This window comes from Frieseomelitta varia, unplaced genomic scaffold (assembly GCF_011392965.1).
Source record: "Frieseomelitta varia isolate USP_RPSP 00005682 unplaced genomic scaffold, Fvar_1.2 scaffold_156, whole genome shotgun sequence".
NCBI classification, from domain to species: Eukaryota; Metazoa; Arthropoda; class Insecta; order Hymenoptera; family Apidae; genus Frieseomelitta; species Frieseomelitta varia.
Genome location: NW_025109261.1, coordinates 73,668 through 97,898, shown reverse-complemented (window position 1 = coordinate 97,898; position 24,231 = coordinate 73,668). Strand labels below are relative to the sequence as shown.

At 31.6% G+C, this 24,231-nt stretch overlaps 5 protein-coding genes across 6 annotated transcripts; 3 read left to right on the top strand and 2 right to left on the bottom strand.

Moving 5' to 3' along the window:
* The first annotated feature begins 1,335 nt into the window (after nt 1–1,335).
* Nucleotides 1,336–2,399, top strand: LOC122536493 (DNA-directed RNA polymerases I, II, and III subunit RPABC2). The gene is made up of 3 exons (XM_043668902.1): nt 1,336–1,489; nt 1,836–1,988; nt 2,070–2,399. The coding sequence occupies exons 1-3, from the start codon at nt 1,461–1,463 to the stop codon at nt 2,278–2,280; spliced, it is 393 nt and encodes a 130-aa protein (XP_043524837.1). The 5' UTR covers nt 1,336–1,460; the 3' UTR covers nt 2,281–2,399.
* Nucleotides 2,400–2,607: 208 nt separating this feature from the next.
* LOC122536526 (bridging integrator 3-like) lies at nt 2,608–4,237 on the top strand. 2 transcript variants are annotated; one of them, XM_043668970.1, is made up of 4 exons: nt 2,608–2,847; nt 2,962–3,038; nt 3,119–3,293; nt 3,368–4,237. In XM_043668970.1, exons 3-4 carry the CDS (start codon nt 3,153–3,155, stop codon nt 3,875–3,877), a joined length of 651 nt encoding a protein of 216 aa, XP_043524905.1. In that variant the 5' UTR covers nt 2,608–2,847; nt 2,962–3,038; nt 3,119–3,152; the 3' UTR covers nt 3,878–4,237. The 2 variants fall into 2 exon arrangements, with proteins under 2 accessions (XP_043524905.1, XP_043524897.1); XM_043668962.1 differs by having other exon boundaries at nt 2,931–3,038.
* On the bottom strand, nt 3,957–7,524 carry LOC122536507 (activating signal cointegrator 1 complex subunit 2). Its single transcript, XM_043668925.1, has 14 exons — nt 7,382–7,524; nt 7,172–7,249; nt 6,791–6,951; nt 6,339–6,723; nt 6,042–6,259; nt 5,775–5,960; nt 5,524–5,679; nt 5,350–5,434; nt 5,112–5,282; nt 4,918–5,052; nt 4,714–4,841; nt 4,494–4,614; nt 4,243–4,417; nt 3,957–4,165 (listed from the first exon to the last, which is right to left on the bottom strand). Exons 1-14 carry the CDS (start codon nt 7,421–7,423, stop codon nt 4,026–4,028), a joined length of 2,181 nt encoding a protein of 726 aa, XP_043524860.1. The 5' UTR covers nt 7,424–7,524; the 3' UTR covers nt 3,957–4,025.
* A 260-nt stretch (nt 7,525–7,784) lies between these two features.
* On the top strand, nt 7,785–9,222 carry LOC122536520. Its single transcript, XM_043668949.1, has 2 exons — nt 7,785–8,720; nt 8,792–9,222. The coding sequence occupies exons 1-2, from the start codon at nt 7,785–7,787 to the stop codon at nt 9,080–9,082; spliced, it is 1,227 nt and encodes a 408-aa protein (XP_043524884.1). The 3' UTR covers nt 9,083–9,222.
* Nucleotides 9,223–9,422: 200 nt separating this feature from the next.
* LOC122536499 (vacuolar protein sorting-associated protein 11 homolog) lies at nt 9,423–14,207 on the bottom strand. Its single transcript, XM_043668916.1, has 16 exons — nt 14,043–14,207; nt 13,878–13,946; nt 13,604–13,777; nt 13,331–13,527; nt 12,998–13,256; nt 12,764–12,918; nt 12,461–12,694; nt 12,093–12,393; nt 11,827–12,015; nt 11,646–11,768; nt 11,450–11,577; nt 11,166–11,378; nt 10,917–11,089; nt 10,555–10,852; nt 10,163–10,479; nt 9,423–10,049 (listed from the first exon to the last, which is right to left on the bottom strand). Exons 1-16 carry the CDS (start codon nt 14,055–14,057, stop codon nt 9,625–9,627), a joined length of 3,270 nt encoding a protein of 1,089 aa, XP_043524851.1. The 5' UTR covers nt 14,058–14,207; the 3' UTR covers nt 9,423–9,624.
* Nucleotides 14,208–24,231: the final 10,024 nt, after the last annotated feature.

Below are 24,231 nucleotides of genomic sequence, written 5' to 3'. Positions count from 1 at the left end.
AGAAACAAATACCACGAACCCTAATGTGTATATATATATATATATATATATATATATATATATATATATATATATATATATACATATATATGCCATAATCTTGGATCGTATATACAGTGAGCGCACTGATTTGTAACACATGTGAGATAAAGTGAATAAGAGAATTACGTTCGTGAAAGAGAAAGATTGTATGAATGATACGGAGAGAAAGTCAAGAACGAAATGATAACAGAGAGAAAGAAAGAATGAAAGCGAAAGTAAGAAAGAGAGAGAGAGCGTGTGAGAGTGAAAAAGAACGTGTGGGAGTGAAGACAAGATTTTTGTACTACCCCTTCCCCTTCTACCCATTTCACCCGTAAATCAATTCCTGTTCTTCACTGGAGCATCCTCCGATTAAAGTAAAATTATACGAGTGTCTTTATTCTTACCCCTCGTCGAGAAAGATTTCGTGAGAACAAAAATTATATGAAGAATTATGGAGAGTATTCGCTTGACAGAAAATATCGCCTCGAATTTTTTACAGCGTAGCTCAATAAAAATGTTCGCATTCAATAATGTGTTCCCTGTCTATTTCATTCTTCTCTCGTATTACTGAACGTCAATGAAAAATATTCTGATCCTTTTCTCCTTCATTTAGTCTTCTGTAGCTTCTTCTTCATATATATTTTTTCTTTACAATTTCAACGTTTCAAATTGTTATCTTTATTATCTTTTTATCTTTATTCGCCCTGAAACTGTCATATCGTAATTTCGTTAATCGAGGTTTTTTTTCAAATTCTTCCAAATTCGCGCGAGATTTTAAATGAAACACCATTTCGTACCAATCAATGAATAGTAATTCATCCTTTAATTGAAAGTCTTTATTAGTTGATATCTGACTAAAATATTTACAGGAAGCATTGATAACAGTTGAAAATTTAAAGAATTACATGTGTAACATATGTTAAAGTAATTTCAAATTTCAAAGAAGAAATAAAGTAGTCCACTGATCAATCAATAAAATTTAAAAATTTAAAAGTGCGCTAAAATCTAGTGACTTTTTTTCTGGTCGGTATTTCAAACTCAGACACGAGGTCCCATTTCATGTCCAATCTATCCTATCTTTAGTCAATGGTTCCATTATTTTATCACTGCAATTTTGCATAATGATGATAGATTGAAGAGTATCTTAAAATTATAACTTCCTAATAGCTGAACTATTAATATAACTTCCTAAAATTGCTGAACTATTAATATTCAGACTAAAGGATAATCCTAGGTATAAAATATGAACTGCTTTCAAATATTTTACCCTAGGGATTTTATTCTATACCTTTTACATGTATGTAATGACACTTTCAGTTTCTTTGCTTGCCTGCATTTCTTTGTGTTCCAAACATTGATTGTTAGTTTATACAGTACAGAGGTAGGAGTTAAGTCATATTTTGTGTCAGCAGTAATATTTATTTGATTACGAAAAAATGGCAGACGATGATTTTGATGGAGACGAGTATGTAATATTTATTAAACTAATATTTTATATATGTACTTGTTTATTTGTTTTATGATTGATTTATATATCATTATTGATTGATTGATTGATTGATTGATTGATTTCTGTGATATTAGGTGTGAATTACATTTACAGTATAATGATTTTAAAGATACTAATAATTGATTTTTGGCAGATACACATAACCTAAACATAACTTAACAAATTAAACATAACATAAGATATCTAATAAATCACTTGAATAATTTAATATAAATTGACTTTTTTATAACACAGTTTGAATTGTAATAATAATATAAATAAAATTTTTAATATTAAGATGATTGAATTTTGTCATTTAAAGCGTAGTAGATGAGTTTGATGATGTGGATGATGATGATAATATTGAACTAGAACCTCAGGAAGAAGATGGAGAAAATATAGAGTTATTAACTACTGGTGAAGCTACTAGTGGAGTGCAGAGGTCTAAAAGAATTACAACAAGATATATGACAAAGTGGGTATATAAATCTGAATAAATAAATCTTTAATCTTAAAAGGAATGAAAGTATTTTTAATGTAATATTTTTGTTTGTAGATATGAAAGAGCAAGAGTATTAGGGACAAGAGCATTACAAATAGCAATGTGTGCTCCTGTGATGGTAGAATTAGAAGGAGAAACTGATCCATTGCAAATTGCAATGAAAGAACTAAAGCAAAGAAAAATTCCAATCATAATTAGACGTTATTTACCTGACAATAGTTATGAGGATTGGGGTATAGACGAATTAATCATAATAGATCATTAAATTCTGCTTTTAATTTTGTACATTTAAAATATAGCTATAAGAGAAGTAATGTAAGAAATATCAAAATCCTTTGGAATTTGTACTAATAAAAAGAATTTAATAAAAATATTATACGTGTACATGCATTTTTGTAATTATAAGATGCCTTGTAAAAAATTAATAAATAACACCCTCTATACTTGCATTTTGCACACTGTGCATTTGACATTTATTGACATTTAAATGACTAGTTGACATTGAAAGTATGATAATTGAGGTTAGAAAATATTCATGTTAAATTCAAATTGACAGCGAAAACAACTTTTATGTTACATAATTTTTTTAGTGTTTCTTTTCAATTTACTGGAGAAATTAATAAAATAAACATAGTGAAATATGAAAACATAAATTGTTTTATCTTGTCTACCGAATGCAAGAGTAGTAATGATAAGACTCTAAAATATGGTATACGTCACCGTATTCAATGTTTTCTTAAGTAATAATCATAGCAATGTATTTATTAACAGTTTTATTCGATGGAGTATGATATTATGAAAGCTTATTGAATTGTAATAGCAAAATGACGTGGTGAGTAAATGACATTACTCATAATTGTGTGTAACCTAAGGTTAGAGGTTATAATATTTGTAAATGACTTACAATAAATGCAGGAATCCTTTAAAGAAAAATCATTTAACACAGAGGCCTACACCAGCACAACCTTTATTAACCCATTCAGAAGACAGAGAGTTAGATATCGCTGTTCAAAGACTCATTTAGTATGTTTATTGCTACTATATTTGCCATTACTCTACTTAAACTTTATGTAACTGAAAAATTTATAATTGCTTTTTTCAAGTGTTGAAGATACAATAAGAAAATTGACAAAGGAAATGAAAAAGTACATAGAAGCAATAACAAATTTAGATCGTGCGGACCAAAGATTGACATTGAATCTAACAACTTGTGGCTTAGCACATCTTAATGACGAATTCAGGAAAGTGGTAGAAAATTATCATTCAGTGACGACACAAGTAAGTTTACATATTGTTCTATATAATAAGAATGTGTACTAGGCAATATCATAGAAATTTTGCATATTCTACAGATTGGAAAAACAGTGCAAGAAATGGCAGTTCTCTGCCAAAAAACTTTTATAGAACCATTAAAAAAGTTACGCGATGAATTCGTTCTGATAGCCGCAGCAATTGCTAAACGCGAGGAGCTACTAACAATCTGGAAATACTCTTATAATCGCGTTAAAAAATTGCAAGAAAAAAAGGATAGAACTGCTAGTCACATCGCGAAATTAGAAAGAGAACGCAGGGCAGAAGAGACAGCTGCTAAGGACTTGAAAACTGTACATGCTCAGTTACTTGTAGAATTACCCATGTTTTTAGACAAGAGGCTGGAATATATTAAACCCAGCGTACAGGCTTTGATCATGATACAATTAGATTATTATGGAAGTACAACGCACTTATTTACGCACTTAATGCCAATGCCAAACGCTTCAGGATCATCGCCCAGTACTATGATACCTGAAGATGAATATCAAGAAGCAGTGGCTAATCAAATGAATAGAATAAAAGCTCTTACAATAGTTAAAGATCATTAAGAATCATAAAAATTTGTCAAATAAATGTGTTAACAGAGTTACGATGATTTAAACACTGAAGAAATCAAAATCTGTAAAATTAACATAGGTACGAATGTATTTATCACATGGCAGTATTTACATTTATATTGTAAAAGTATAAGTAGATTTATGATGGTACCATTCCTTGATTTCGTTTCCACTGAGCACCAGAACGGCGATTATGATTAGCATGTTTCGCTTTCTTAACATTTTTTTGCTGCCTGTTGTATAAAACATTTTTCTCTTGCCCCTGACCTTTAGGATTGCCTGCACATAAGAAAATAAGACTTAACTGTAACTATATATTAAATTTTATTAAATATATTTTTATAAAAATAACATACCAACTACGTTCCCTGCAGTTTTTCCACTTCGCATTTGTCGTCGCTGTTCCGCTCTAGCACGTACCTCTTCTGGATTTTGTACAAAACAGTCTTTTCCGTTTTGGTCATTTCCTGTATTTTCGTCTTCTGATTCCGATTCACTTACAATTTCAATTTTCTGCTTTTCGCGAAGAATCTAAAATAATTAATCATTAATTTTTATACAGCTATACTATTACTATTAGTTTGTAATTAAATGTATGAATACAAACTCTTGGTATGGTAAAAGGTTTTAAATCTACTTCAGTTGAATCGTCCTGTGTACCACGTATATCGTTATTATCATAAGTATCGTCATACTCGTCATCATAAACATCTTCGACGAGGCTATAACTGTAACAAATTTTGTTTATATTTTTGTCATTTACAAATAAATATTTTTATACGTGTTATGTTTGTGATTCAGAATAATCATTCTCTTTGACTCCTTACTTTTTAGTTATGTATTCTTTCGGTATGTCTATAATTTCAGGTTTTTTAACATAAACATTATCATTATTATAATTAACAACCATGTTTAGTCTTTCAATATCATTAGTTATATCCTCAATTGCAGTTTCCTAGAAGAATAATAAAATTCACGTTATTTAATGCATTAATTGATATATCATAAGGCAAATAATAAAATGCTCTTACTGTATAAGTTGGTGGAGTATTAGATATTAATGGCGACCCCTTTTCCAATAACTCTTTTAATTCTGGTGGTAATGAATCTTGTAACACAGCATTTATTACAGCTGCACTGTCATAATTATAATACTCTAAACTCGACTACAAAATAAATTTTATTATATATATTTACGTAATTTTTTTCGTATTAAAATAATTACCTTAATAAAACCTTCATCTAATTGATGTAAAATATCTTTAACATTAGAAACAAGAGAAGCAAACTGAACAGAGTCCTTTGACATAATTTGTTTCTCATTCAAAGAATTTACATTTTCAGATTGTCCGAGAGTTGTCCGACTTGAAATGCCACTAGGTCCAGCTATTGGTTCCTACAAAAAATAATATTATGTAATAAGTTCATCAAAATACAGTTTACAAGTTGATTCTTAAACTTACGTTAGAAACGCTAGCAGATAGAATATTGGGCTTTCCAATAATTGCATTGACTGATTGTAAAATATAATCATATTTTATTATATCGCTAAGAATATTTGTTAAGTGCAAAAAGAGTTATATATATTTCTTAATTATTATTACGATTATAATCACGCTACGTTAAAGAAAGGATACTCGTCAGGACAAATATTAGATAATACAGTCAAGTCTGACTTAACGGGATAAAATTGATCATAATCTGTAATGAATTCTTTTTCAGAAATTGCATTGCTTAATAAATTAAAATATTCGTCCACCCGTTCTTTTACCTCTGCTTCCTTTATCGTATTTCTAAGTATAATGTCATAATTACATTACATTATGTATACATTGAATATATAAGATATAAAAGATATGCTTTGTAATTTGAATATTTGTATACTTACAAATTTTCTTGAATATTTAATATTGGTTCATATATAATAATACGAAAAAGATTTAAAATTTCGATTCTCGTTACGTCCAAACGATGCTTCAGTTCCACATATTTTGGCATATTTTCATCATTACATGCCAAGTTTTTTAATATTTTATACATTTCGGGTATTGTGCTTTCATATACTGAAACAAGTCTAATAAATGTTAAACGATAAAATAAATTATTAGGAACGCTTAAAACGAATAAAGACATTAATTTATTTAATTTAACTTACTTATTCATAAAATCCTCTATGTGAAATATATTCACTGCTGGAGGATAATTCTTTAAGAACACACTAATGGTTGATGATATATCTAGAACATATAATATCATATCTTCCAATTGAAATAATGTAAGTTTTGAAGAATTAATATTCTGCTTTGACAGTGAAACTGCTTCAGTGGTATAAGTAGAACAACCATCAAATTTTCTTTCAACATTTTCAAGGGCCTAAACTGACAACAACTATATTTAATTCTACCTTGATAAAATATTAATTATTCCACATATATTGTCTTTAATACTTCACCTCTATAAGACAGGGAACGGTTTTTTGAAGATCATTATTATACTGTGGTTCTAATGTAAATAAAGAGTTTAAAATTCTTTCCATTATTTTTGCATTTTCTCGACCGTAAAGTTGACAAAGATCAAAAATGATGGGTACTGTAAATATATACTTCTCATATAATAAATTTCCAAGAAATGGACGGTTCATATATTCTTCAGAGCTTTCCTTATTTGTGACAAGTCGTGCGAAAACTACAAGTACATAGTGACTTAATGTTTCTAGAAGTTCTAACATTTCTGGAGAATTTGGAAAATTTTCCAAAGCATAGAATGGTGGTGCATCTTGTAGAAAAGATACCAGTGTATCTAGTATTGAGGTATTGAATACAATGTTTGACCAAAACCTGAATAAAGTATAATACTCAATAGATATTGTTAATACTTTTGTTATATTAGTATTATTAATATTACCTATAAAATGGAAGACCAAGTAACCATTTTAAATCATTAATTATATAATTGACAATTTCTATCCATTGTTGTTTAGCTCCCGGAATTTCAAGTCCATCATCGTTATATATATTAGGAGTTTCATAGTGCAAGAAATAATGATTACTTGCCCATATTTCATTCTAAAATGATTATTACAGTTTATTTAACACTTATTTAACTCATAATTTCATAGATATTAATATAGATACATGAGAATGTATTAAAAAGTCATAAAAATAATGATTTGAAGACACAAGAAACTCACATAAGTTATAATAATAGTAAGTTATTATATAATAAATAAGTATTAATTAAAAATTTACTTAATATCCATAAACATATTGTTGTTTATATACATACCAAGGCATCAACACTTTTTACAACACCATTGGTTTTGATCTCCAATTTCAAATTTTCCAACGCTTGGCAGTCGGGATTCTGTTAAATAAATGAAAAAATTATGCAAATGTTGTATATTTAAACGTTTTATAACAAGTCAAATTGCTTTAACCTTCCACGATGAGGAATAATTTCATAACGCGACATTATATATAATCGTGGAAAAATTACCTTGTACGGATCCATGGTTTCATAAGATACATTTTCCGTCATAAATACTATTGATCGTTGCTAAACAACTGCAATCACAATCAGCTAATTGTTGAAACAAATTACAATCGTAACAATGCACGCAGTAAGCACGATTGTTCTTTCATTGACTAACCTATTTTCGTAAAATTGAGCATCGCGAAAGAAAGCTTAAAGTCGGAGAGTCCCGTACGTCTACAGTTTTATTACGAAATTGGTAACGCCGCAAGAGATACTGACAGTTATTTCTAATAACAAAACAAAATTCAAAATTTCTGTACCACGAAGGTTATGTTTTGAACATTCATATATGTATATGCCTTGTTATTAAACTTTCCTTGTCAACATTCATCTCACGGACGAAATAATTTAAAATTTTTGTACGATGTCCGAGAATGCGAAACTTCTTACTAGACCAAAAATAAGATTTTGTCAGACAGATGCTGGCAAATCGATAACAAAAGAATTAAAAAGCTCGACTGATCAGAATGGTGCCAAGCAATCACACAAACCGAAAATTCTAAGTGTAGTAAAATTAAATAAATCTGTTAAATTAGTAGATCCGAATAAGGTATCTAACAATGAGGAAAACAATTCAAAACTTGTTGATAAAGAATCGAATGCAAACTTGATATTATGTGCTAATGCACCTTCGACTTCAATTGAGACTTCATTTTTGAATGAAAATATTATTGAAACAGGAAATAAAATTCCCTTGAATGATGCCAACAATATTCAGAATATTAAAGCAAATAATTCAAATGAAACTGATTTGAAGAAAGAATGTACAAAAGGTAGAAAAGAAAAAGAAAATAAATCAACAATTAATAAGAAAGGGGTTAAAACTGTGACTACAACATCCACAGACCTGGACATTTTAAAACATAAAGCTCGACTGGCTTCTGCTAGTAGTAATACAAAAAAATATAATGTTACAAATAAGAAATCTAGCTCAATTACAACTAAGAAAAATTTGAATTCGAAACCTGCTGATGTTATGCCATGTTATAAATACAATAAAGTTGCACCCAAAATCAAAACTCCCATTGTTAAAAAAGTTATGATAAGAGATATAATTGGTTCTAAAATACAGCCTAACGTTGGACCAGGTGTATCACGCAGTCAACCAGATAATTTAAGAATTTTAAAAACAGATGAGAACATTCGTACAAAACCAATTACTTCTGGAGAAAAATTAGCAAAACCTGAATATAATTCTATTATATGTACAATTAATAAATTAAAAGAAATGAAGAAACAAAAAGTTGTAACTGATATAGAACATTTACCTACTTCATATAAGAATCTTATAAATAGCAAGGTAATAAAGAGAGTAATAGCTTATATATTATTACCTGATCACAGAATATCATTTTACGTTTCTTGTTTTAGATTTCTACTGTTTTGGATTTTCCTCTTGATGAGGCAGTTTATAAAGATTTGGTGGACTTATCCATAGATGAAAATCAATTGCCAAGCAGATTAACCCGTAGCAAAGATCCAGAACCAAGACAAAAAGATATTGTCCCAGTACTTTCTGACTTTTTTACACCCGAATCTACTGAAGAATATTGTATTCCTGTTTCTATAAAACCACGAACTCCAGAAACTGTGGATAGTTGGAATGCCTTTAGAATAAGTGATCAAATAAATGAATGGAAGCATATTTTAAATCACGAATAATATTGAAGTAGCATTTTTGTATTATATATAACTTATTTATTAATTGCTATTTGGAAAACACTTACTTTGGTAGATATTTTTTTTTTGTAAAATGTAAAGTATTTTTTATAATACTCATTAAATAAGATTGCCTTACAGACATTTTGTAGTATATATATATATATTATAGATTTAAACATGATATAAATGAATATGTACAATTAATTGTTTAATATATATATATATATATAATATATATATCTCATTTTTTTACGTGAATATATTTTTTTATTTTATAAATTGCATGAAGCACCAAAGATGTCATTATTATACGATGCATGTATAAAAAAGGAAAAAATATATGGTACATTTGGATTCAGTAATTGTAAGTAATTATACTGAAATGAAAGCTAAACTGAATTTACAATTTCATATATGGTAATAACATATACGAAATTTTTTTCACGAGTAATGTTCATGATTTTTAATAATAACATACAAGTATAATTGTTTTTCTTAGTGACTCGTGAATTTAGTAATTAAAACAGTTGAATAAATGCAATTTATCTATCAAAAGGATTTAGATTCTTATTATAATCATCATCATTATCCTTGAAGGGATTTGTATCCTCGTTATCTTTAAAAGGGTTAGTAATATCGTCGTCGTTGTCTTCGGAAAATGGATTTTTTGATTCATCATAATCGTCTGTTCCGAATGGATTCGATGGTACAATCGGTGTTTTTGGTGGCACATACGATTTCTGGACTGGTGATGATTTTGGTGTTGTACTGTTTAAAATACGAGCTTCCTTTATAGGTACTGGCACAGTTTTCTTAGAATTTCCCCATGAACTGGATATGTCACTGACCATGCCAGAGATATTTGCTTCTAACGATGAAGAGTACACATCTGATTTCGGATAAGAACGCAATCGGTCATCCACCGCGGTGTTGTAATTATCATGAGAACGACGACTTTCAATTTTTCCTGTAACAAAATGTTTGATTTATGCTAAGTATGATAAATGTAACTATATTTTGAAAAGTAATAAATTAATTCTTTCAATCTTTCGAAAGTTAACCGAGTAAAATTTTATTTACCTGATGTTGTATTTTTCCCTTCCATCAATCTGATTCTAGCTTCCGCTCCTAATCCATAATTCAATTTTGGTTCTTCAAACTTTGCTGCGGATAACATTTTATCGCTGTCTGTGATCACCATTAATTTTTTAAAAACTCCACGGCCAAAGTAATCGGCTACTAATGAAAATGGATCTTCTGCTCGATCTAATAAACTATGAAATGTTTCGTGAAGATCTCTCGATTGTTCCTGTGCTTTTATAATATCCAATAATTTTTTGTTATTTGGTAAACAAGCTGGACATTCATTTTCGTTCTCCGAGAAACTTTGAAAGCAGCTAAGAATAAAATCATATGTTAAAATATTACAGAAAATATTATTATATTTTATATGATATAAAATCTAAACTCACTGTTGATGATACGAATGCTGACACATGAAATGTACTGATGGAAGTTCTAATTGATGATGACATGCGCTGCAACGCGATCCTTGGAAGATTATAGTACTATTCTTAATTGATTCTATTTGTTCTCGTATTTTTTTAGTATCTGCTCGATACTTTTCAGTTAATTCTATATCTGCTTGTGTTTGTTTATGCTCTGTTCGTAACACGCTGTTAAAGTATGTTCTTACATCACCCAAGGTACAGGAAAGTGAAGTGGAAAGAGCATCAATAACCATTAACGGCGACAAAAGCCTTTCTTGAGCTGTATATAAATTTGTCTTTAAAAATATTATAACTAAAACGATTAAATTAAATTTTAAACATACCTATGTAGGCTAGTATGTCTGCAAGAAGTTTAGTTGGTGCTTCCTTATTTCTTGCGACACTCCACAAAGCTTGGATCCACAAATTTGGATCTTGATGTCCAAATCGCTTGCATGTAGCTAAAATTTGTTCACTATCTCCTTCACGCAAATGGAATTGTAATATTTCCTGGTATCTATATATAACATAATATAAATCATAAAATAAAATTTTTAAGCACAATATGAACTGTGTAAGTTATTTCAACTTACAATTTACTTTCTTCGTAAAGAAAAAGTAAACCACGCCTGAAACTATGCTGATGACATAAAATTAATATTTGGTCTTTATCGTAACACGCTTCCGAATTTTGCAAAAGTCGTACAATTTTCTGTTCATATTGTACCTTTGCCACATCATTATCTAAAGCTGACCAAACATGAAGATAATGTTCGACTAATGTGTTGTATACCAAAGTACTCCACCTGAATATCAAAACATTTAACTTGTAGAATACAAATTGAATTTTTATTTTTATCTATAGTGATATACTAACTTGGTATGTGTTTTTACTAGATGCTCTAAGAATTCTACAAGACGTTCTGAATTATTTAAAAACAAGTGAATAAAATCTTCTGGATTAGCTTTATCGATATGTTGGTCCACAATACCATCTAACGTTTCCTGAATCAAATATATTATTACAAGTGATATTGATACAAGTCTATTATTTATTAATCATCCGACTTTACCTGATCTACAAGAGGTTGATTAGAAGGCCTATAATTGGTACATAAAGCTTTTAAAAATTGCGTTGATTCATCTGGAACATTTTCTATGAGAATATTACCGTATTTTTTCATATTGGATTCTGCCTAAAAAATTGTTCGAAATTAATCAAGTAAATTAACTCTGAATATTATATAAACATACTTCTTCAAACTCTAACGTAGCCATATATTCCAATGCCTTTTTGTACTCATGCTTATCTTCTATTTGAATACGAAGATACCATTCGTGACGACCATGTTTTTGCGCAAGTAGCAAGGCATCCTCTGGTGATGCTTGACGGCAAACTTTTATTGCAATTTCAACATCGAAATCAACTTCTCTATCTTTTGTCTGAAATCATTACATAATATTACACAATTATATATAAATTACCAACTAATTTCATATCTAAATTAATGATGGCTTACCATGATGAATTCTTTTAATTTATCTGTATGATTAAGCTTCGTGTAACAATTTAATAATAAAGTTGTATGATCTTCTGTTGCTTGCCCATTTTTATGCAAAGCTTGCAAATAAGTAGTTAAATTATCTATATGTTGGGAATCTAAAAATTTTCTAATTACATATGATGGTTCTAACTTTCCAATAGTTTTAATGTATTGTTCTATTGCTCCATTATGATCTCCTTTTGAATATAAATGATCACCATACTGTCGAAATATATCGACTAGACCTTCGGCATCGTATTGTTGATTTTTAGCTATTCTAAAAATAATGTAACATTAAATTATAACTGAAATATTTTTAATAACTTTAGTTAAAAATCATTTACCTTATAGATATATCATATAAATTCTTCTTAAAAAGTAATGCTAATTTCGATTGCAAATCTTTTTCATCTAAGTGATAAAGCTTACTATCACCGCTGAGTATAAAAAACCCACCCCATTCTGATAGAACAGCTTGCACAGACAACATGGGAGCAGAAAAAACAATGAATTTGTTTTGTATGTCAAGTACTGTGATTACGTGTTTATCTACTCCTGGAGGTATTGGTTCTATAGTACTATAAACGCATATAATATATATTATATTTGTTTAATATAGACGTTATGAATATGTAAAATATTATTACCTCGGTTTTGCAGAAATGGTAGTTGATGTTCTTGGAACATTTGCAGCTTCTTTTGCTATAATAACTAAATAACTTCTGAACCATTCTAACATAATTTTTTGACCCTCTACTGCATAACAGGGACCTCTACCATCTGGTGTGTAACAATAAATTGCCTATTATAATAAAAATTTATTATTATTAGTAAAATGATATTAGATATATTGTATAATGAAATTCTATTAATGTTATTACATCATTACGACCAATCATGAAATGACTATCTTGCATGGATTCTGCAAGAACATTACATTTTCTGGCACAACCCATAGTATCTAAGGGAGATTTAAATTCTTTATCCTTAATAGTAACATTATATAAGAAAACACTATTTGGTGTAGCAACAAATAAATGATTTTGTTTGCCAGTGGACCTTATTGCTAAACCAGTAATAGAAACATTGGTATCTTTCAATACTTTTATCTTGTTTTTTCTTTCTCTAGTTAAATCACCCCTAAGAATTGAAAAGTGTATATTAAAACATGTTTGGAAATTATGAGATAATTGCTTTATCAAAATTACTTTTACCTGTAGAGCATAATAGAGCCATCTCCAAAACCGACAGCCATTAATGTAAGACTAGTGTGCACACAAAGAGCAGTTGCAGGAACTGCTCTGTAACTTGGTATAGCTCTACTTATACGAAGGCATGTTGGATTGCCTTGTTTGTCTGGTTTAGCTAAATTCCAGACCTTTATAGTAGGGTTACAACCTGGTTCATCCTCCTGAACAAACACAGTTTTCATCAATAAGAAATATCTCTGCATAAAATGTGTAATAGTTGTACTAGAATGTACTAACGCCAATAGTGAACAGAAAAGTGGAATGTTGGACTTGCTGAGCTAACGTCAATGTAAAATCATAAGCACGAAATGTAGTAACGTCGTACGTCCTATTCACTAAATGCACATTGCCGGTATAATCGCCAAACACTAGAGTCCCGTTACCGCTTGTAGCTGCTGTCACTTGAGCATCCTAATCAACAGAAAATATGATATACATCAAACACGATATCCTTTATCTATACTCAAATATCGTGTATGAGAATATCGGGTTTGAATCCGGGGTAACTCACACCAAGTGCTGTGGCTATTTTCCCACCGTCGACTTCTTTCTTAAGATCGAAAAAATTGAACCGCCTCCACTAAAACACAAGCGTGTTCGTGTAAGAAAAGTGAGGTTAAGTACAAGACACAGAAACCACGATACATAAAATGCTTTAGTAAAATGTGAGACCAACCTCGAGAAATGCCATCGTGTGCCGCGATTATCTATTTACACATCTGCAGCGAAATATTGTTGACACAACGAATGAACAGCACGTTAGAGCTGTTTCTTTTGACAGTTACCTGATAGCACTCAGCTGCACACTCGCCATCTTTTCACCTACATTTGATCAGCTGATTATGACATGTCTTCGATTGTGCGCATGCGCATACGAACACACGTGCTTTTTACCGGCAGCATCGTTGCGTTTAGCTTGCCCCATCTTTACAAAGATGTCAACAGAGTCGTTTGAAATCGTGCGCCATCTGTGTGCAACATTTACTACTAAATTCGAAATTTAGCGCGTTTTAGAATTGTTACTTATTTACTTGACTTTTTAATACATAATTTCTGGAATTTAATCTATTAACTTCTCTAGATTCTGCAGAAAATAATCTTAAGATCTCAAAAGAGATCTCTAAAGACCTCAAAAGGAAAGGAAAATAACGAATGCTCTGCCTCTATTTAAAAACTAAATTAAATTAAAATTTTCTCTATTACCTTGGCATTGAAATTACCCTTTTCGTTAAAATTTGGAATAAAAATGGTGAAAATCATTCGGAGAGGAGTCATAAAACACTTTGCAAATGCAGAATGCCGTGGCAGTACTTTTTAACGTTTGGGGCACTTGAACTTTTTCATTTCATTGATCTGAAAATTCGTAACGAACTGCTACGGCTTTCCGGATCGCCGATCTCGATTAGTAAGACGTAAGTTTTGTTATATTTGTTAAAAAGGACGAACAGTTAGTGTCGATGATTGGGGGTCGGGGGTTTTGTTTTACAAGGTCTGTCCGCGCAAGACAGTGGGAATCAAGAAGAAATGGTCGCGAAAAACTCTGAAAATCGATTATGAATACAACGCCGGTTTCCTTTCTTTCTTCTTTCTTTCTTTTCTTTTCTCTTCTTCTTTTGTTTTCTTTTTACGATACTCCGCATCACCAAACAATCAAGGACCAAGAAAGACGCAACTGCCGCTCGTTATCCCTCTTTAGTCCCTTATAAATTCCGCTAACTCGCTCGCGGATCGTCGTTCTTCGTCCTCGAGTAGGATTCGCTGCAACCAATGAGGCTTCTCTCGCGAAATTCGTACAGGAAAGCGTTCTTCAAGGAGCTTTGTTTCGTCAACGATTTTTATAAAGACTATCAGAGAAACCTTCTCGAGAAGAACGACTTCTTTGATTCCTTGTACGAATTTCGTTTCACGAAAATGCGCACGAGCATCACCGTCTATCTACCTCATTTTTTTCCCTCAATTCTCCTCCTCTTCTATTTAGCTTTGTAATTATTCTTTTGTACCGTTGTCGTGCTCGCGCTTAGAAAGAAAACGAAAAACGCACGGTTCCTCTATTTTTTGTCTTTTCTTTTTTCTTTTTTTTTTCTTTTTTTTTTTTTAATTCAGTCTGCGATCGTTTCTTGTTTCAGGACGAGCAACGTTCCGTGATCTCTTTTTTTACTCTTTTTTCTTTTTACTATAATATTCAAAACGTGGAACGATGATCGTCTCGCTTCGTTGTATCACGATGCCGACAGTTTATTAATTAATAGAACGAGTTTCGTCGCTGTTCCTCTCGTTTTAATATCTATCTATCTGTTCTGTGGGGAATGGGTTCCTGATTTGTTCGCATTCAGGGATCGGAAAATTACTGGATTTCACGGCTTTCTTTACATTCGAACGACGAGTTCTTGCATGTGGTGTCGTTAGGGGGATGAAATCTGTAGCGTGGATGAAGACTGCGACATAGTGAACTCGTAAGACCTTGATCCTTCGAGTTCTCTACACTTCGAGAGCATGTTCCATGTGTAAATGCTTCCGTTCTTATTTTATTCAATTATATTATAATTATAGTAATCATTTAACCATTCTGATTAAGAACAACGAACTATGTTGAATGTATTTTGGATTATGAAAGGATTCAGATTCGAGGATCATGGTTTTCTTTTTTCCTTTATTTTCCTTTTCCTTGAGATTGCGAAGTGCCTCTGGCTTTCAACCAACGTATTTTATTAATGAAAAATTGTTACATGCACCGTGAAGATTCGTATTAGACGGACTGCAATAATTTCAGATGAATTTTCCACTCCTTTCGTGAAAATATTCCATCAGTCGTGGTAGTCGGTTGTCAAGGGAAAAATTGAATAGCTTCTCTTCTCTCGAAGTGATGCCCGTTTTTCAAAACGAACATTTCGCACTTTGTAATTTTTGTCTCAGAATTCACCTGTCGCAGTTTATGCTGTCACTTCCCTTTCTCTTCTACACGAGTTGTAGTACATCTAATCTATCTTCTCTTTCTTCGACGTATTCTTAAATAATTAATATTGCTGTAAAACATCGCGACTGTAAAAGAACTTTGTCATGGAATTCTTTCTTCGTTTTTGTTGTTTCTTGCTGTAACACTTTCATTTTCGACTTGTATCAATATTAAAGAAATACATAAGATTAAGTTACTATAAACTGTTCAGGAACTACGTCTGCATAATTTTACACAAAAATAAAATACACGGATCATAAAATTACACAGAGTAGACAGATTACAAATTTTTAAAATTATAAAATTCCACGGATATTAATTTTTCAAATTATTCGGAAAATTGCTGTGAATACTTCTCTGGTGAATGAGCAAAGAAGCACAAGTCTAAATTATTAATTTTTTTTTTTTTAGAAAAGCACTTGTAATAACATTTAAATTAAAAGTGCAGCGTAAGATCAAGCTTTAAACACGTGAAACTTGATGATATACATCTTGTCTTATTACACTTGGCAAAACCGATTTTTTTTTCTCAAATATAATGATTCGTCATTATTTTAATCAAAATTTGACTTGTACTCTTCTGCACAGTCAGAGGTATAACACATACTAACGTGCTATATGTTATTAAAAGAATCGCCGCTTGCAAGTTCACGATACTTTACAGCAATATTAAAACCGAACCAGTCAATTATTCCATTCACTTTCCCTCCCCCCTCCCTCTCTCTCTCTCTCTCTCTCTCTCTCTCTCTCTTCCATTTCTCTGTCTCTCGTGTTTTCTCGATCTGCCAGGGGATTAGGAAACACGGTATTCCTCGACATTCTTTCACCATATTCTTTTTATTCTCGGGGCTCGGGCGAGGGACGATCAGAGTAAACGCGAAAAAACTGTGATCTTCTGTCGAAACTTTACAGATGTAATTCTTACTCTCTATATAAACTATTAAACAGAGTGTACGCGTGTACCGTATGTGTATGTGTACGTGTACCTGTATGCACGAGACCATGTAGTATGTATCTGAGTACGCGTGTCTGTGTTTCTTTTAAAACCGTTTTCACGAATACGTTGCAATCGGATCTCGATCGTTTTCTTTTTCTTTAATCATGTCGCTTTCTCTCTCTCTCTCTCTCTCTTTCTCTCTCTTTCTTTCGTTTCTCTCGCTCTCGTTCTCTCTTATCAAACATTTAATTCATATATAATATATCTATATTATATATCTATATATATACTTTACAAACAGGAAACGATTAGACGCTAGGGCATCGCGATTCGCCCGAAAATTCGCCGGGTATACCTTTTAAAATTGAGAATGGACCGGACACAGAGGGACAACATCGTTTCAATTTTTCAACTCGCCAAGAAGCTTCTCAATTAATGTTCATTATTACAAGAAGCTTCTGCCGATTGTTCGCCCTCGCGAGAGCTTCCGAATCAGTTCGCGAATTCGTTCGTAAAACGGAAGTTAATGGAGACTCAATGTTCGAAAAGGGACACCCGGTTGAGACGCACGCACGCACGCACGCACGCACGCACGCACGCGATCGCGGTCTTTTTTTTCCTTTCTCGCTCTCTCATTTATCCTCTCTCCCCATTTTTCTTTTTTTCCATTTTTCTTCTTTTTTTTTTTTGTCATTTTGTTCTCTCCTTTTTCTTTCAAATGGCTTAAGGATGCACTTCATTGTAAAATACAGTAATATCCCGCGCGCGTTTCTACTACCGTATAAGTATATCCGTTTAGAGATTTGTTCTTCATATTTTCTTTCATTTCTCTCTCTCCCTCTCTCTCTCTCTCTCTCTCTCTTCATCTCTTTTTTTTCTCTCTTTGTTCTCTTTGTTCTCCGTAAATTTATACAATAAAATATCACAGTTCTGTTCGTACCACGCAATATATAATCAATATATTGTTTTTCCCTTAACGTTGCCTACGTGAGAGTCTCTCTCTCTCCCATCTTCTCCACATTCTCGTTCGTTCGTTCGTTCTTTCTCTCACTGTCATGCATCGTTCACTTACACGGTCGTTTTTTGTTTTATTATTCATTCGTACAGACAGGCAGACACGCGCGAGTTTTATATGACCCATTCTCTCCTCGCGAAATTGACGATTTATACAACGAGTATAGTTGCAGCGAAGAGCATAAGCGAACCAGTAATCACAGGTTTTGTATAAATCCTTTCTTATTGCTAAACCGCGGATGTTTATGCAAATTTAGACTTTCGTGTGTATATCGTTGTAGAAGTAGAATCTATAAATGGAGATTGCTTTGTATATATATTTATATAAAGAGTGCTTCGAATATCTTACGTATTTACTTTTATACACATTCCGCTCATTCTCAATATCTTTGTACCTTGAGATTTCCAACAAAATGCAAGTTTATTTATTAAGATGCGCAGAAAATGAATTGACCGAGGCGAAATTTGTTTTGTTGGGTTCTCAACGTTGCGCATGTTCTTCTTTTGAAGTTTGTAAGAAAGCATGGCAATTTTAAAATTCAAAAAAATTTTTGGAACCAAGCTGCGCGTTTAATGGACCCACGATAAATTCGCTTTTATATCGTTTCTCTTCCTTCACGCGTGTCTTTAATGAAAAATGTATGAGTAACAGATCCTTAAAATCTTATCAATTTTGTTGATGCATATAATAACTTAGATCAAGAAATTCCGAGTCGTTAGGTGTTTAATTATAATAATATTGAAAAAAATCAATTGGGGATGTTCATTCATTCTAGTTTCTTCACAAGATGGCACATTTTCAATTGCATTTAATCAATTGTTCTGTAAAAATATCTTTATATACGTACTAATTTATTAGATCATTCATTTGAGGCAAGAAACCAATGTAGACAAAACAATCATATTCCTACAACGTAGAAAATAATTGAATATTTATTAATCATCGAATATTTATTAGTTAGAGATCTGAACTTTGAAAAATTATTCAGATTGTGCAACATATCCCCGTAACGCGTACTTTTCATACACTTTAATGTTAACGATAGTTTAAAAAAAAACGATTTACATAAAACTTGCGATACAGATAAATTTTTATATCTAATTTTACAAGCATAATAAAAGTAATGAAACTTAAATGTAAATTCGCGTAGCCTGTTTTCCAATATTTCATTATCCAGATTTCGGTGCCTTGAATTTTCTAAAAAAAAAAAAAAAAAAAAAAAAAAAAAAAAAAATGCATAAACGTTTGCAGTCTAGTTATGCTCTTCGCTGCAATTTCGTAGAAACAGTTCTGAGAAGTTACTCAGTCGCTTTAACCCTGAAGAATTCGATAAACGTATCAAGGGGAGCCGTAAGAAATGGATCGCGATCAAGTATTACCTTTATTGTGCTCGCCACGTAACGTGCTAATCAAAAAGAGGATCGATCGGATAATCCGTGGATAATAAAGAAAAGTGGAGTGTTTCATTGTCGCCTCGCAACGATCATCCGGTTTCCAACCCATCCGCCAATCGACCAAGAAACGTTTCGTAATTCGTTTGATCCACTACGTCGCTAACGATTCAATTAATGATAAAACAACATATAGCCAGTCTTTCCGATTCTCATTTTTTCAGTCAATGAAATCATTATCACAATCGAGATGATCGATACAGTGGCTCGTTGAAGTATTGAAACACTTGGAGAACACTTTCCATGAACATGCATTCAACGCGAAACATTTCGAAATTTCACTGGAACGAGACTCGATTAACGCGATTATGCTGGTATAAGGATTGGAACGAAAGTGACACATAGAAGACACAAGATATTTAGTGCAGGTCTATAAATGCAAAAGAGTTGAAACAATTAATTATATTAATAAATGGACATTGGAGATTCGCAATTCCATTTTCAATTCAACTGAAGAACTGTATCACTTACGGATCCTAATAAAATTTGAAAATGCTTTACGTGACACGCATGTGAAAATTTTTCGAATACTTTCGTGAGCCAGTGTATACTTACGCTTAACCTTCCTACATTCAAAGTCCTCAACAATACGTCCTTTTTTTTTTCTTTTTTTTTACAGAAGAATATTCTGAATTATTCGACGAAACTATCTACCAAGAAAATTTCATAACTGCGTGTGTAATGTTACGCGAAAACTACGAAGACCGATTAAATTTATGTTTCAGGGTTAAAGGGACCCGGAGTGGAACCATAAACAGATTTCGATCAAGAAATACGCTCGTGGCCTTCTGAAAAAATTTTTTTACACGTAAATCTGTGTAACATGGAAACAAATCAGCGAAGCTTGTCATTTTGTACTGTTAAACGAACAACATTTTCTTTTTTTTTTTTTATTTTCCAAAAGACCACAAGCATTTCAGTCATTTCTCGTTCTCTATCTGTTTTTTTTTTTCCTTTTCTTTTTGGCAAATCAATTCGCGTATTGTACTTTGCTCGGCTGTTTTTCATTTTTGTAGCATTAGTTTCAGTTTCATCACCAGAAAACGAATGAATTTCATTTAAAGGAACTGATTGCACGCGAGGATCTAAAGGATCGACGGTTTGGCAAGCGATCGATACGTAACCAATGCGAATTTTTAATCGTCCCTTAGAAGAGAAAATATTCTACGGTTCTAAGAACTTTTTATCTATACTCCATTAAAATTTAACCCTCTCAACAGTGTCACGTTTATTCAAATGGCACAATGATAAAGGGAATTTAACAATTTTTCGTTTCGAAAATTACGAACGAGTGAACATTTTCATTTCGTTCGTCTCTTAGAACCTTTGAACTCTCAGAGTATTTATTAACAGCTCTCGAGCAACGTTTATTTCAACGTTAATTATTATACTGCGAATGTTCATGCATTTTTCTAAAATTCGAGAATGCAAATATTTGTAAAATACAACGAACCCTCGACGTTTGAACGGTTCCACGTTTGAACAACCTGAAACTCAACAAAATGGAAAAAATTTCTTCCATGATTAAATCTAATGCAATCTTAAAGATCGAAGTCTCTGCTTTGCAACGACCTTTTAAAATTTGCTGTAAGATTTCCTTTCTATTGCCATTTTTATTAAACTTTTAATAGTAAATTTAAACAACAAAAATTCAAGAAATCTTAACCCTAATTCAATAATTCAATAAAATCGCGAAAAGAAATCGTACAGCGAGTTTTAAGGAATCGTTGCAAAGCAAAGACTTTAATTTTCAAGGTCATGATGAATCTAGTCGTTGAAAAAAATTTTTCAAAAACTTTTGAATATTTACAGTCTTTAAGAATAGAAATATCCTTACTTTTTCACCCGCCGCATAATGTAAAAACATCCTCGGATGGCAAATACGAACTTAAGATTGTCGACGTAGAGGCTTCACACTTTAAAATGAGATCATGTTGATTGTTTGAAGATTTCTTTTATACAAAGCTATAATAGTTTGACAATTTTTCATCGTTAGTAGTACAGTTATGCTCTTCACTGTATACTTGTTTTATCATTATTTGCCATCAATACGATCGTTAAACATGTTAATATTTAATTGTATATCATATATAATTATAAATACATATAATTTAATTAATACTAAATTATATTGTTATATTAAAAATATTTTATATTGACTAAACTTTGGGGGTTCTGGAACGAATTAATTCAATTTACATTATTTCCTACGGGGAAATTTAACCCTCCATAACGCCGTGCAATTATAAAATTACACACCAGTGTATTAATATTCATTTTTCGAAAATATCTTGCTTTGTTGCTTCTCCTTCGTAGCCAAGAAAATTATTTATTACAGCTTCTATTTCATACATCAGACTAACTGCCTACATTGGAATTAAATTTTTGACAATTACAAATATTGGTTTCAAGTTAAAAAAAAAAAAAAAAATTATTCGAAAGTCGAATCGTTTTCTGGAACGAATCACGTTGATAGTACGAGGGTCCGTTGCATCTAAAATATTATAGAATAATTGTTACAATATTTAACAAACGAAACAAATTCCGTTATTCTTTTCAGCCACGTTCATAAAAAGTAGGAAATTGCATAAACATCCACGCTCTATAAACGACAATGCCGTAGGTTCGTTAAGAAACCAGCTTTTTCTCGTTTGAAGAGCACGAAAGAACGATCAAGAATTAGCGATCACTCGATAATTGCTAATTTTCGTCGCGAGAAACCTAAAAAAATTAAAAAATTCACACGACGTGAAAAAGAAATTCCGCATTTTCCGCGTCGAGTGGAAGCCGACGAGCTTGAGGAACTTGCGCTCGCGAACGATCGATCCTCCGCGTCCCCTGGTAGTCTTCGTTAGTTTCCGAAAGCATAATGGACGGCATCTCACTGCAAATTTTAGCGTCGAAATGAACAGGAAACGAAAGAAGGGGGAAGGAAAAAAAGGAAGAACAGAAGGCGCAGTAAACTATGACAGTAAATAGCAAATACACGACGGAAATTAAAAAGAAAGTAGAAAACGAGCGGGGAGATCTTTCGTGGAAGACGAAGGAGGGAGAGATTTTGCTCGAAGGTTCTTCTGCAACGAGAAATTATTTACAACTATCTCTTTAACCCTGCAACAGTATAGCCTCGAGATAATTTACATTTCGATCTTTCAGTTCAACAACGAATAGAAAGATGTTTTCATCAACTAACGAGAATTCTTTTCACATTTCGTTTAAACTTCGGACAATTTTGTCAATTTTCGAGAAGTATAAATGGTTGTCTCGAGATTGAATTTGATTGAAAGAACGCAACAGGGTTAATCTGCAAATTAAAAATTGCCAAGCCGCGAATTTTTATGCGACTTGATAGGAAATTTTTAAGTGCAAGTATCTGCGCTTGTATAATTGAGGAGGACATTCTTGTTAGAAAGCGTTAGGGCATTTCTTATTTTTAATATTCAGTGTTTAAGTTGGGCAATAAAATTTTTTCATTGCATGTACATTTCGTAATGTAATTATTGTACACTGAATTAAAATTCTGGAGATTTCTTGGTGTGGGAAATATTATTTTATTTTTCTAGTTTTGAAACAAATGGATTTGCCCTAAGACTTTTGAGCAATGTATAAAATATTCAAAGTATAGTACTCTCGGTAGAAACAATTTCCTACCAAGGGTCTTTTATTAATTATATTCGCAAAAAATACGTGTTTGCATAAAAATTCGCAGTATACAAATTGCTAATCGAGTGGAAACCTCGAATAAAGCCTCGAATCTATGTCACATTTTGATGAAAATTGAGTCAATGGTGTAGTATGATCCTACAGTTTCTATAGATTCATTTTAATATACAGAGGTTGCAAATATTTCGTCGAAATTATTGAAATAAAAAAGAGGAGTACTTTAGGTCTTTGAAGTTTATGAAAAATGACTGTACGTCATAGTCTTTATATTCTTAATTATTTTGCTTCATTGTATGAATGAACAAAATATACATCATTGTAGTTTCCAACTGCTCTGTCAATCGTTTCAACGACTGGTTACAAAAATGCTCATAAATATGTATGTTTTATATTTCACGTACATAAATATGCAAAAAACAAAAAAAAAAGGTATGTATTGTGCTACGTTGCGTTACAAAAATTAATTGTTCAATATATATATATATATATTGCAACTTAAATAATTAAAAAGAAACAAAGTAATAATTAATTCTAATTAATTAAAAATATTTGAATTGAAGACTTTAATGTACAGTGGTTTAAAAAAGTATTGGCACATCTAGTTTTCTTGCAATATTTTTGTGGAAACAAATGATAACACAGTAGCAAAATCTGTTTTTTACGAAAGTAACGTGCACAGTAGCAATTTTCAATAACGAATCATACGATGGTAATAAAAATAATGTAAAAATTCAAGAGTCAAGAACAGAACAATAAAATATTTTTAATAATTTACAGACAAGCGTAATTCTCCTAATATTGGCGCAATATTATCGTTTGATAATATTCCAACAGTGAAATTACAAA

Coding starts and splice junctions, on each gene's coding strand:
- LOC122536507 (XM_043668925.1), bottom strand. CDS start 7,423: ATGACGGAAAATGTATCTTATGAAACCATGGATCCGTACAAG. Junction 4,842..4,917: donor ATACTCCACCAACTTATACA/GTAAGAGCATTT, acceptor TTATTCTTCTAG/GAAACTGCAATTGAGGATAT. Junction 4,615..4,713: donor AAAGAATACATAACTAAAAA/GTAAGGAGTCAA, acceptor AATTTGTTACAG/TTATAGCCTCGTCGAAGATG.
- LOC122536493 (XM_043668902.1), top strand. CDS start 1,461: ATGGCAGACGATGATTTTGATGGAGACGA. Junction 1,490..1,835: donor GATGATTTTGATGGAGACGA/GTATGTAATATT, acceptor TGTCATTTAAAG/CGTAGTAGATGAGTTTGATG. Junction 1,989..2,069: donor ACAACAAGATATATGACAAA/GTGGGTATATAA, acceptor TTTTGTTTGTAG/ATATGAAAGAGCAAGAGTAT.
- LOC122536499 (XM_043668916.1), bottom strand. Junction 13,778..13,877: donor AAATAGCCACAGCACTTGGT/GTGAGTTACCCC, acceptor TCTGTTGATTAG/GATGCTCAAGTGACAGCAGC. Junction 12,919..12,997: donor TCATGATTGGTCGTAATGAT/GTAATAACATTA, acceptor TTATTATAATAG/GCAATTTATTGTTACACACC.
- LOC122536526 (XM_043668962.1), top strand. Junction 3,039..3,118: donor GCTGTTCAAAGACTCATTTA/GTATGTTTATTG, acceptor GCTTTTTTCAAG/TGTTGAAGATACAATAAGAA. Junction 3,294..3,367: donor ATCATTCAGTGACGACACAA/GTAAGTTTACAT, acceptor CATATTCTACAG/ATTGGAAAAACAGTGCAAGA.
- LOC122536520 (XM_043668949.1), top strand. CDS start 7,785: ATGTCCGAGAATGCGAAACTTCTTACTAGACCAAAAATAAGATTTTGT. Junction 8,721..8,791: donor AGAATCTTATAAATAGCAAG/GTAATAAAGAGA, acceptor TTCTTGTTTTAG/ATTTCTACTGTTTTGGATTT.